The sequence below is a fragment of the Nematolebias whitei genome, chromosome 18, assembly GCF_014905685.2.
Source record: "Nematolebias whitei isolate Nwh7 chromosome 18, NemWhi1, whole genome shotgun sequence".
Classification (NCBI taxonomy): domain Eukaryota; kingdom Metazoa; phylum Chordata; class Actinopteri; order Cyprinodontiformes; family Rivulidae; genus Nematolebias; species Nematolebias whitei.
Genome location: NC_056515.1, coordinates 18,017,832 through 18,029,839, shown reverse-complemented (window position 1 = coordinate 18,029,839; position 12,008 = coordinate 18,017,832). Strand labels below are relative to the sequence as shown.

At 38.7% G+C, this 12,008-nt stretch overlaps 1 protein-coding gene across 1 annotated transcript; it reads left to right on the top strand.

Moving 5' to 3' along the window:
• The first annotated feature begins 266 nt into the window (after positions 1 to 266).
• On the top strand, positions 267 to 11,726 carry LOC119425085 (thyrotropin receptor-like). Its single transcript, XM_037692608.1, has 11 exons — positions 267 to 430; positions 511 to 582; positions 4,704 to 4,778; positions 5,392 to 5,466; positions 5,586 to 5,660; positions 5,766 to 5,843; positions 6,672 to 6,740; positions 6,919 to 6,996; positions 8,373 to 8,561; positions 10,338 to 11,415; positions 11,499 to 11,726. The coding sequence occupies exons 1-11, from the start codon at positions 267 to 269 to the stop codon at positions 11,724 to 11,726; spliced, it is 2,181 nt and encodes a 726-aa protein (XP_037548536.1).
• Positions 11,727 to 12,008: the final 282 nt, after the last annotated feature.

Below are 12,008 nucleotides of genomic sequence, written 5' to 3'. Positions count from 1 at the left end.
TCTTTGGATTACCACTGTTTTTACAATGAGACGCCATTTAGCCTCTGATATGCTGCATATATTTATGTATGCTGTATACACACACATATACACACACATATATATTTAAATATATATATATATATATAATTTTTTTACGCCATAACTTCACATTTTATTTTGAAGGTTCTGACTAGAACTGCATATTTTGTCTCCTCTAGTAGCCGCCCAGCTGCTTTCTGAACTTGGATTATTGTGCAGACTCCGTCTGAGCCACAGGGACTACAATGAAGCTGAATGTGAAACTTTTTTCTTTTATTTCCATGACTGTTGGACTTACTCTCTCTTTAAAAAAATGTCCACCTCGTTGCAAGTGTGATTGGGAGAGCAACAGTGTTTCATGCATCGGAGTGGAGGAGATGCCTTTGTTTGATTCTTCAACACAAGAGGTGTAAGTAACAGCCTTTTATGACACAACATTTTGTTAGTAAAGGAGGTGTCAGGACTGAAAAAAATATATTTGTGTTTCAGGTGGTTTGTGAGGACAAACATTTCTTCCATTCCTCAAAATGCATTTGCCAGTTTACTCAACATTTCTCACATGTAAGAGATTTTTTTTTAATCATGCTAAACTATTTCTTTCAAGTTAATAGCAGTATGGGAAGTTGAATAATTTGTTTCATTGTATTCATTCCATTATATTATCTTTGGCAGATGTGGGATTGATTTGATTAGTTGCTGCAAGAACTTAATTTTTTTATGATGGTTTACACTAGTCCACGTGGTCACTTAATACTTCTTGTTATTTGACAGTCCATGAAACTCCATAATAACCTAAACCTATGTATTTTTGTAAAAGGGAATACTTCAGAAGAAAATTAAGAATTGAAAGCCATATTGAAGAGGCACACTTTGAGCTTTATCTTAAAGAGTTAATTGATGTCTTAATGTGCAGCGCAGAGAGAGTTTGAGAGTGTGAGCGAGGGATAGAAAGACCAATGGCTCAAGACTGGACTTTCTGAGACTTTGTGCATGAGAGGAGAAGCTCTGATCTGAGTGAGAGGCAAATGCATTGAGAAATTTGTGTAGATAGGGGGACCGGTGCAGTTTTATGAGAGTGGGAGAAATTAGACTGTGTTAAAAGCAGAGTTCTGCACAGCTGGAGCCAGACTTTTGTAGAAAACCTCAAACATCAGAATTAGAATCAGAGTAAGCTTTATTATCATTGTACCTAGATACAGCGAGAATATGCCCGCACTGCCATCCGAAAGATGGGCGGCATGCACGTAGCTGCTGCTATGATAGCGCGGCCTCGTATCCTTTTCAGAATACATTTTTAGATAGAAAAGGGAACAAAGCCATGAGGAGAGGATAGTGGCATTACAGAAAAGATCTATTCACAATTTGTCCTATCAGGACACGATTTAAGACATCAAATAAACTCTGCCAGCAAGCACATTTATGAACACGTTACATGTGCATTTGACAACAAGATGTTGAGATTTGTCCATGAAACACTTCCAGATAGACTATTGTCCTGATAAGATGAAGGTCAGCCGGCACAGTTCTGATAAGCCTCCACAGAAGTTCTCGGGGTGGGGGGGTGGGGGTGGGGTTGCGATAGATGAAGCCTTCCTTAGTTTACTCATTTCCCAGTAGAAAGTAATATGTCGGCCTGTTTTCGAGGCCAATCAGGGGAGTCAGATTCAGATAAGACACAACTGTTGATTTTCTACAGGCAGACTTTTTTTTTTTTTTTTTGGTCAGCCTTGAGTCTTACTGGTACTTTCAAGATCCAAAATGGCCAGATTAGGGTGCATTTTACTGGTCCGTGCTTACAAGCCCCTCCAAGGTCGCTTCCAGTATGCTGGCGAGTCCCAAAGCCGCAGGTGGCCTGTGATTCTCACAAATCACTTCCATCTTACGGTTTAGCTCGTAAATCAGCTGATTTTGAGTCCGCAAAGCACGAACCAAACCTTCACAAGGCAGGCAGCCTGATGAGGGCCAAATTAGCTGCAGCTGTCTTCTTGTATGTTGATAGAGCAGGAACCAGCCGATTCCAAAAAGCAGGAAACGTGTTATCATAAATCTGATTGTATATTTCTTCGGCGTCCTCCTGAGATTCTCAGCAGAACATGAGGTCTCTCCAGGACCCTCTCGCTTTGTTGAAAAGATTTTGTCGATTGCGTTGAAAGTCCAGTTGATCAGATCCAAAACAGTAGTTTTAATTTTGAAAGATGTGTAAAATAGAAGCTCTGATGCACAAACAGAGCAGGAGGAGAACAGCAGAGGGAAGGGAAAGCGTCCGTCTTGTACGAGAGCGAGTGAGGTAAAAAAAACATGACCCCATTGCAGTAATATAGCCTAAATGTAACAAATACATGCCCTGTGATCACCCAGTGACTGCTGGACATGGGTGCCAGTTCAATCCAGCTATCTGGGAAGGAAAAAACAAGTGTAGATGATGGATGGATAATGGATGGATGAATGGAGCAAAGACATGGTCCAAAGTCTGATACAAAGTGGGTTGGGGGGGAGGGGGGTCTTGCAATTTTCTTCTGGTTGAATAAAGCTGATTGGTGACATATTTGATGTAAGCCTGGAATGAAACTGTGGAGTCCAAAATGACACCCAAGTTGTGAATATCTCAGGACAGTGAGGAGGGGCAGTCATCATGGTCTAGAACTTTAGCTTTCTGGAGTAAAGACTTGTGGTCACAACAAGGAGTTCTATTTGTTCCCATTGAGCTTGAGCTACTGTAGTTTATGACATCCAAGTCCGGATTTGATTCAAACAAATGACAAGTGGTTTTGGGGGGACCTGAGTAAAAGAGTTAGTACTGAAACAGTTATGAAATGTCATCAAAGTGGAAGCATAGACCACTGCAACAGATCTCCATGGGTGGGTGTGTAGATATTGGCTGGACTATGAATAAAATAAAAGTTGTTAAGCAATAAATCTTCTCAGTGACTGGATGGAATACATCAGAACCGTCTTTATTTTTCCCCAAATACAAGAAATCCATCACAGACACAAGTAGCAAGTGTGTCAGCTCATATCTTGGTGCTTTTAATGTTTTAGCAACTAGAGCAGCTGTTATTTCCCTCAGAGGAAGTGCATTTCCAGTGACAGACGTCTTGAACTTTTTTGTGTAAGTCATTTGTTATTTTACTTCAGTTTGTCGCATTGTTGCCACAGCTGTAGCTGCAACCCAAGTTTTGATGCCAGAAGACAATGCCTTGTAGACATTGTTGTGCTCATGTTGTTCATGATTGTCATAAGATGCATTACTTCCTGTTTGCTTCACTTGGAATAAGTTGAATTACTAGCACCTCAAGATTCCATAATTGTTTTTTCCTTCAATAATCTACACCTAGTTCCTCACATTAACAAAGTGAACATTGAATTTTACACAAACCCTTCAAATATGTCAATTTAATAAGTTTTATCGTTCTAACACCTTAGTACTGAGTTTGACAGCCATTACAGCCTCGTCTCTTTTGGTTTGATGGGACAAGCATTACACATAATGGAGAATTTTCTGCTTTAAAAAAAAAAAAACCAAATCATCTCAAGCTCAGTCAGACTGGATGAGAACTGTCAGTGGACATTTTCAAGTCTCATCATGTTTGGTTCAAGTCAGTGCTATAGAACATTATACACAGCTGACCCTGAAGCCAGTATCTCACTGGGCTATAAATGTTGGCAATTAGTTGGTGACATTCCCGAGGGAGTTTCCAAAATGTCTTGAAACATTTGTGAGGGTTCTCCATTTTTGTGTGAGCCGCAGAAGCTCCAAGTCTTATTGTTTACATTTTGAACCATTAATACAAATTCTGCAGCCATGCCAAGGCAAGTATAATACAGGAGAAGATGGGCAACAAAATAATTTGCACAGCCTAGAATACAGCTTTCAAAGCACACTTAAATAGACCTGGACTTTCTGAAACTGGCCTCACAAACTGCAGCTGCATGTCTCGCTGTTTGCTTGATCACAGTCAGGATCTAGTCTAGTGAAACCACAACAGAAAATTTGATGCTCTTGCTATTTTGAATGAACAATGTCTCTAACAGTTATAGTCAAATGAAATAGTGGCTTAAACCGTATCCGTGCTGCCTTTGCTGTGTGCTTTGGGTCATTGTCATGCTGGAAGGTGAACGTTTGGTCCAGTTTGAGGTCCAGAACTCTGTGGAACAGGTTTTCATTGAGGATATCTGTTTATTTTGCACCATTCAGCTTTCCTATCCATCAGTCTCCCAGTCCCTGCTGCTAAAAACACAGCATGGTGCTGCCACCACCATGCTTTACTGCTGGGTTTGTACTCAAATTAAGAGTTTCCACCAGACGTGCTTCGTGTAGAGGTCGAGCAATTCAGACTTGGTTTCATGAGACATTTTTGACAAATAGGGCCAAGGTTTCCACGGAGTTATCTGCTCTGAGAGATGTAAACTCACTTTGCAGCAGCTGACCAAACACAAGGAGGACACTATACACAAATAACAGCCGTTAACTCACTTGATCTTGTCAAATTTGGACACATGGGACCACACTCAATCAAAAAACCACTTTGATGTGTTAATAAGAAATATATAAAGTGCAGTCTAATTTTAAATATGTTCATACAAGTTATTAAAAAAGTCAACATCTGCACATTACTGCAAATCACCTCAAAATGCAGTATGCATAAAAGTATTGTTGTGTTTGTTGCATTTATTTTTTCCAGATACATCACTGATGACGACACTTTGAGATCTCTTGAGAAGCATTCTTTTCACGACCTATCTGCGGTCACGCACATGTATGTAATCTGTGGAGCTGCAGACAGATCTGTTAGTTTGTGCTGCTTTAATCTGAGAAACCAATTTACAAGCGCATTCCAATTACTATTCTTTCTGGTACGGCCTGAGTGAGATGGAAAGAAAAATATTACATTTGGTTTCACTGCTGTCATTGAGTATTCATATCGAATAAGCAACTAAATGAATATTAAAGTATTAATTCTGTTATTTTAAAGAGGCCGATCAGTTTATGGTTCTCATAACAATATCTTGTACAATGTACACATATTTCTACTTTAGATTAATTGTGGTTTCTTAAGGCATAAAGTGAGAAATGTAGGCAGTGAGTAACTTTAATGAGCCGTGTCTGAATATATTTCCACTATAATAAATATGAAATATTACATTTTTACAGAGATAATTAAAAGTCTAACTTTGACCCAAAATGCTTTTCAATTGGAGGATCAGGACTTACTTGAAAGCTTCTGGAGCCACTTCACTGCCCATAAAATGTTTATCCATGAATGAAAACTACTTTAAAAGAGCTGCATTTATGTAACAAAAAATAACTGTACGAGTTTATCTCTTCTATATGTGGTGTGTGTGTGTGTGTGTGTGTGTGTGTGTCCATAGACAGCTCAATGGCATCAAAACACTGTCATACATTCATCAAGAGGCTTTTAAGGAACTTCCTAACCTAAAATATCTGTATGTATAAGTTGATTTACTTTTAACAATTTGAAAACATTTTATTTTTTTCATGCAGCAACATAAAAGTTTGGGGATTCATTTCTCATCTTGTAAGAACTTCCTGTGTTTTGTTACAGAGGAATCACTAACACAGGTCTCACGTCATTTCCTGTGCTAAACTATATAAAGTCAAGACAAGAAGATTTTATTTTGTAAGTATTTCAGTGAAAACAGTTGGTGTGTTCTTTATAAATTAACAACAAACTTGTGATAGAGTAAGAATAATTTGGTTGTCTTTTTTTTTTTTTTTTTACCAGGGAAATAGTGGATAATGTCTTCATTAAGTTCATTCCTCCTAATTCTTTTAGTGGAATGTCCATGAATTCTCTAACCATGTAAGTTGGTTCTGCTTGAGCAATGGCATGTTTTCAAAATTTCATAGTCATTGTCTAAAAAGTATTAAAACAAAAACTGTCCTTCAGTTTGATTAATACAAACCATGAAGTTAATATATTAAATAATAATCTAGTTTAAAGTTTTACTGTTTCACAAAAGGATGCACATCATGCTGAAGCAAGTTTAAATCTTATTGGACTTATTTTTGAGTCATTGATTTATTATTATTATTATTATTATTATTATTATTATTATTATTATTATTGAATGCAATCACAACACAAAATCACCTCAGACAGTTCAAACCGAAGACCATTTTGTTGTGAAGCGACAGTCTGAACTAAGGTCTAACAAACAAAAGATGGAGGCTGCTGCTTTCTCTCAACTTTCAATGGGCTTAATTTGTTTGGAGCAAAATAAAAAAGGAGAACCAACTAGGAGAGGAGGGAGGATGTGAACAGATAAGAGCTCTTGTCCGACCGTGAAGAGGCCTGGGAATGCTTCTTGAGCTCCTGATTGCATTCCTGAAGGGCAAGTTAAATAACCAAGAAGGTCAAGCCATCGTTGCATATTCCACAACATTTACTAGATATTCAGCTGGTACAAAGAAGGCGGGAACAGATTCTTGATTTCAAAGAAAGCTCCTACAACCAGAGGCGATTCTAGAACCTGACCTTTAGGGGAGAGCCAAAATCAAAACGGTCAGATTTGCAACTAAAGCTTTTAGTTTTAAGTTTTGCTTTTAAGTCTTTTTTTTAATGGATATGTTGTGTTTGATTGCATAATAATAAATAAAAAATAAACTCCATACCTCTCTCTTTTTTTAGCATGCTGAACAACAACGGTTTAAGAGAGATCCAGCGCTATGCTTTTAACGGGAGCAGACTGGAGGAAGTGTAAGGCATATGCACCTACTTTAGTCAAACAGGGATTATATAAACCAATTCAACACTAGAATTACAACCTTTGTGGGTCTGAAATGTTGTCACTTAATTACCATACATATATTGACCTTTTCCATGTGAAACTGATGATTTATGACATCATAACTTATATCTGCACTCTTTATTATAGGTACCTTCACAGGAATGTGGATTTGGAGCATATCGATGAATTTGCATTTTATGGGGTGATTCATGGCCCAACACACTTGTAAGCCTCGCTTCAAACCATTATATTTAACAAGTGACTCCACTACACCCATCACTTCTGTGGGGCACAAATCATTTTCTAATCTTACCCACACAAGTGGCATTTTTCAACCCTAGAAGCATGTTTTACTGTATATTAATGGAGATAAATCTGTCTCAAAGAGTCACACAAGCCCCAAAATGAAATCTCTGAATTTTACTTGACGGGGGATGCTGACTGGCTTAGAGCACTGCTTCTCTGTTTAGAGGATTGGGACCCCCGAAACAAACAAACAAACAAAAAGAAAAACTCAAGAAATAAAATTCAATTAAAAATGACTGCTAAAAGCACATTGTTGTAATTGTATAATGGTTGTTGTAGCTGTTTTTGTTGTCATTGCCGTTTGTCAATGTTTCAACCAAAGATAGTCAGAATCACGTCTATTTTGTGCGTTAAGGGTGGAATATATAATATATACAATATATATATAATATTTACAATATATATATAATATATACAATATATATATATAATATATACTGGAATATCTTGCAAAAAGATGTAAAGCTCTCGACCTTTGACCTCTCTAAGTGGCTTTAAGAATCTATTGGACTCCTGGCAAGGACCAATGCAGACATGTTCCTGTTTTTTAGTTTTCAATATTTGCCTTATGATCTAGCTGTTTCTTGCTATTTTTGCAATCTTATTTTAATTTGTTAAAAAAAAAATCTGTATGCCTCTTTTATGATTGTCCACTGTTGTCATCATTCTTTGTTGAAATCAGGTCTCTCTTGTAAATGGGATTAACCAGTCTAAATAAAGGTTGAATGAAAAAAAGAGCTATAAAGTTTGAAATTATTGGCTTAATCTAATCCTGGTCCTGCACGTTTTAGATGTTTCTGCTCCAACACAAAAGATTAGAATCAATGGGTGATTAACAGGCTTCTGCAGATTATTAAGAGGAACTCAACCATTAAATCAGGTGTGTTGGAGCAGAGAAACAAGTAAAACATGCAGGTTAATGGACACCAAGGACCAGGACTGGACTCACCAGCTCATTTTCAGCCACTCTTAGTAAAAGACGGGTTTTTTAATTTATTTTTATTTAGTTGGCTCAAGCATCTTATTCTTTAACTTGTATGTTGCATCAGTTTTTTCTGGTTTCCAGTCCATCAATCTCAGTAAATTAATAAATATTGAGGATTAAAATATGTCAATGCTCTTCGTTTTCCCTTCGTAATGCTATAACTCATTCTCTGCACACATACTGATGAGTCAGCATGTGTATGGATTTTAAAAAGTATTTGCTACAGTCTTCTTATATCAGATTTATTTTTACTTCAGTTAAATATGCCTCTCTGTGCGTCCTAATCGTAGCCGTTTGTGTGTCCTTTCAGAGACCTTTCAGAAACCAAGGTGCACTCGTTGCCTTCAGTAGGTATGAGCAGCATCGAGAAGCTCCAAGTTAACAAAACGTGGGCCCTCAAAGCGCTGCCACCCCTAAGTGCATTTCTTCATTTGCAAACCGCTCATTTGACATTTCCAAGCCACTGCTGTGGTCTGAAAATGCTCAAAAGATTGAGAAGGTAAGACGAAAACTTGAAAATGGTTTGGAAAGGTTTTTTTTTGTTTTTATTCAGTTACCAGAGACATTTTATCTCAGACACTGGAGGATGTAATAGCTATGTAATAACTTTATGTAATATTGATATTAAACAAGTAAAGTGATCTACGTGAGTAAATAAGCTATTCCTTGCTAATTCATGTTTAATTGATTACATTTACTGCTATTCTTTATTTACTTTTCTGAATTAGTTTTGTGAAACATGGAGGGCCACAAGTGTCACTTGTAAATAAATATCCCATAAAATAATTAATTGAATGTGTTTGCACTAAGGTAGAATAAGGTGATTTATTCAGAACATAGTTATAAATTGTTTATAAAGAATATAATTTTTTTTCTCCATAATGATGTTTATCTTACCATCACACCATAGTAGAAACTGAGTTCTGGGGTTTAAACCCAGACTGTGGATCACCAGCACACTGTGCCTCAAACCAAACGTCCAAGTTCATCGTCAGACCTTGTCCAACCCTCAGAGCAGGACACCAGGACCTCACGCTTTAGGATGAAGGCAGTTCATGTGGAGGTGGCTGAGTCCAGACCCTGACTCAGGCAGACGTCTGTCCTGCATCAAAAAGGCAATCTGTTGTCAGACAGAAAAGCATGTTACCCAGGTGAGGGGAGGCTGCACCTGCACACCTGGAGAGTGGTCAGCCATCTTACTGTGACCTGCACGAACACTGGATGTGTCTCTGTTGTTTCGTTGATGTCACACAGACTTTAAAACAGAGCTATTCAACTAAGGGGGCCACAGTTACTGAAAGCCAAGAGCTCAGTGGCCGGACATCCAGCAGCTATTGTCATTAAATGTTTGTTTTACGGTTTAAAATCTAGTTTTATTGAAAAATGAACCTACTGGTGGGCCAAACTGAGCCCATCCACGGGCCTGATTTGGCCCCCGGACTGCCACTTGAATAGCCCTGCTTTAAAACCTCACCAGACTTTACCGCATCATTGCTGAGATGGAAAAAAAAAACCTTCAGGGCTTATGAGACTGAACTGTTGTATGAAGCCTAGCTCCAACTAGGGCGGGCTTTTTTACTGCTAGAACAGCAAATTAAACTTTTATTTTAAATGATCGATGTTCATGATGGAAACCTGGCAGAGCGTTGGTGAGTCAGGCTTTTTTTCTTCTTCAGTATTTACCCATAAACTGTACTCATTTTAGCACACAGAGGATTACTAAATATGGTGGAAGGGAAACAGCTGAGAGACTATTTTGCTGATTTTAGTGAGGAAACCTCTTACTTTCAACTGGAACTATTCAAGACTAGAAACTTACGAAGACTTGCCATCGAAGCTCTCGGGTAAACAATATGGATCACTAGATTCAGCTTTATATAACGGTCAGAGTACTTCTCACTGCTGGTCTTCAAACATCTAAAACAAGTCCAGTTACCCATGATTACATTTTTTAGCATCATAACGCCCTGAGTGACTGAGAACCTTCACAAGGACACCATCACTTATTTTCTGTATCCATAGAGTTTCAGCTATAGAATAGAAGTCCAGTAGTTTGTTTTTTAAAACCATTTTTGGGTTGTGGGCATATAATTTACAATTTAATCAATTATTTATGAAATCTATAAAAACATTCAATTAATTATTTATTAGACTGTGACACTTTTGGCCCTTGATGTGCTTTTTGAAAACCTGAGCGCAGACATTTTGATCTTTTGCATTATGTATAAATATGTTGTGCTGTGATTACAACTTTTTTGCCTTACCTATGCTCAAGACACACAGAAGAAGTTTTCTGCAACCTGACCAGGGCTGGTTTGGGAAAGCTGCAGGACTCTTCCGATCTCTCACAAAAGCATCTGGAACACCAAGTCTCCCAACATCTGCAAGGCGGCTTTAATATCCTAACTACTGGCGGCACAGATTACAACCTGAACTACGCTGTTGGTTGTCCGAACAAGCTGTCTCAGGAGGAGGGTTTGTTTTCAGTGGATTTAGCTTCAGAGCAGTTTAGGGAGGATTTTGACCTTGGCCTGTGTGATCATCACACAGATAATGGACCTTCATGCACACCTCTGCCTGACGCCTTAAACCCCTGTGAGGATATAATGAGCCAAGGCTTCCTGAAGGTTTTAGTCTGGGTGGTTAGTTTGTTAGCCATCTCAGCCAACTCCTTAGTGCTGCTAACCCTGCTGACATGCCAACAGAAGCTGTCTGTCACCCGCTTTCTAATGGGTCAGCTGGCCTTTGCAGACGGATGCATGGGCATGTACTTAATGCTCATTGCATTTGTCGATTTCTACACACACTCGCATTATTATCGTTACGCCATTTCCTGGCAGACAGGAAGCGGGTGCATTCTGGCCGGGATTTTATCCGTGTTTGCCAGCGAGTTGTCCGTGTACACATTGACTTTAATCAGCTTTCAGCGCTGGCACGCCATCTTTAATGCAATGAGGCCAGACAGACACATGAGGCTGAGGCACACAGTAGTGCTGATGCTCATAGGATGGCTGCTCTGCGTAACCATAGCTCTGCTGCCAGTGCTCGGTGTGAACACGTACCAGAAAGTAAGCATTTGTTTGCCCGTGGACACAGAGTCAGCTCTTGCCCGGGCTTATATAATTTCTGTGTTGATCATTAATGTCATCGCTTTCGCCATGGTATGTTTGTGTTACCTTCACATCTACTGCATGGTGCACAACCCCCAGCGTCACTCCAGCAGATTTGATACAAATATGGCAAAACGCATGGCTGTTCTTATCTTTACCAACTTCCTCTGCTTGGCTCCCATTTGTTTTTATGGCCTGTCTGCAGCTTTCCACCAGCCACTCATGACCATCACAGACTCTAAGGTAGGAACATGTTTATTTGGCTTTAATCTAGAAAGTTCCTCATTTTAAAACAAAGGTTCATTTATTTTCCCCCCCCCCCACAGGTGCTGCTCGTGCTTTTCTACCCTCTCAACTCTTGTGCACACCCATTTTTTTATGCCATTCTAACAAAAGCATTTCACAGAGACATCTTGAAGTTGCTCAGTCGCACAGGGCTGTGCCAGCGGCGAGCACACTTCCACCAAAACCAACTCATCCGTGTTACGCCTCACAGTTACAGAGAGAAAGTGCTTGCCCTTTCATCCGGACACCAACATCCCAAAACGTTTTAAATTGTTTTGCATTAAAACATGAAATTACGATACTGTGGTCAGTTTCATCTGCAATCATGTGGTGGTTAGATAATGCATTAATTGTTAAATGTACAAAAGTATCAAGCTACGTCATTTAGCTTGTTTTTCTTTACATTTTGGTGCCTAAATTTAAGCTGCTTGAGTTCAACAAAATTAATTCTTCAAGCATTCACAACTAAAATATTCAGAACGTGCTTTTCTGAATTTTATAATTAGTTTGATCAGAGTTCCTGATTTGTCTTTTCCTGCAACTAGCCACTC

Bases quoted from the DNA above. Each gene is read 5' to 3' on its own strand.
- LOC119425085 (XM_037692608.1), top strand. From the start codon at position 267: ATGAAGCTGAATGTGAAACTTTTTTCTTTTATTTCCATGACTGTTGGA. The intron at 4,779-5,391 runs GTATGTAATCTG...GTGTGTCCATAG, and splicing joins CTATCTGCGGTCACGCACAT to ACAGCTCAATGGCATCAAAA. The intron at 6,997-8,372 runs GTAAGCCTCGCT...GTGTCCTTTCAG, and splicing joins ATTCATGGCCCAACACACTT to AGACCTTTCAGAAACCAAGG.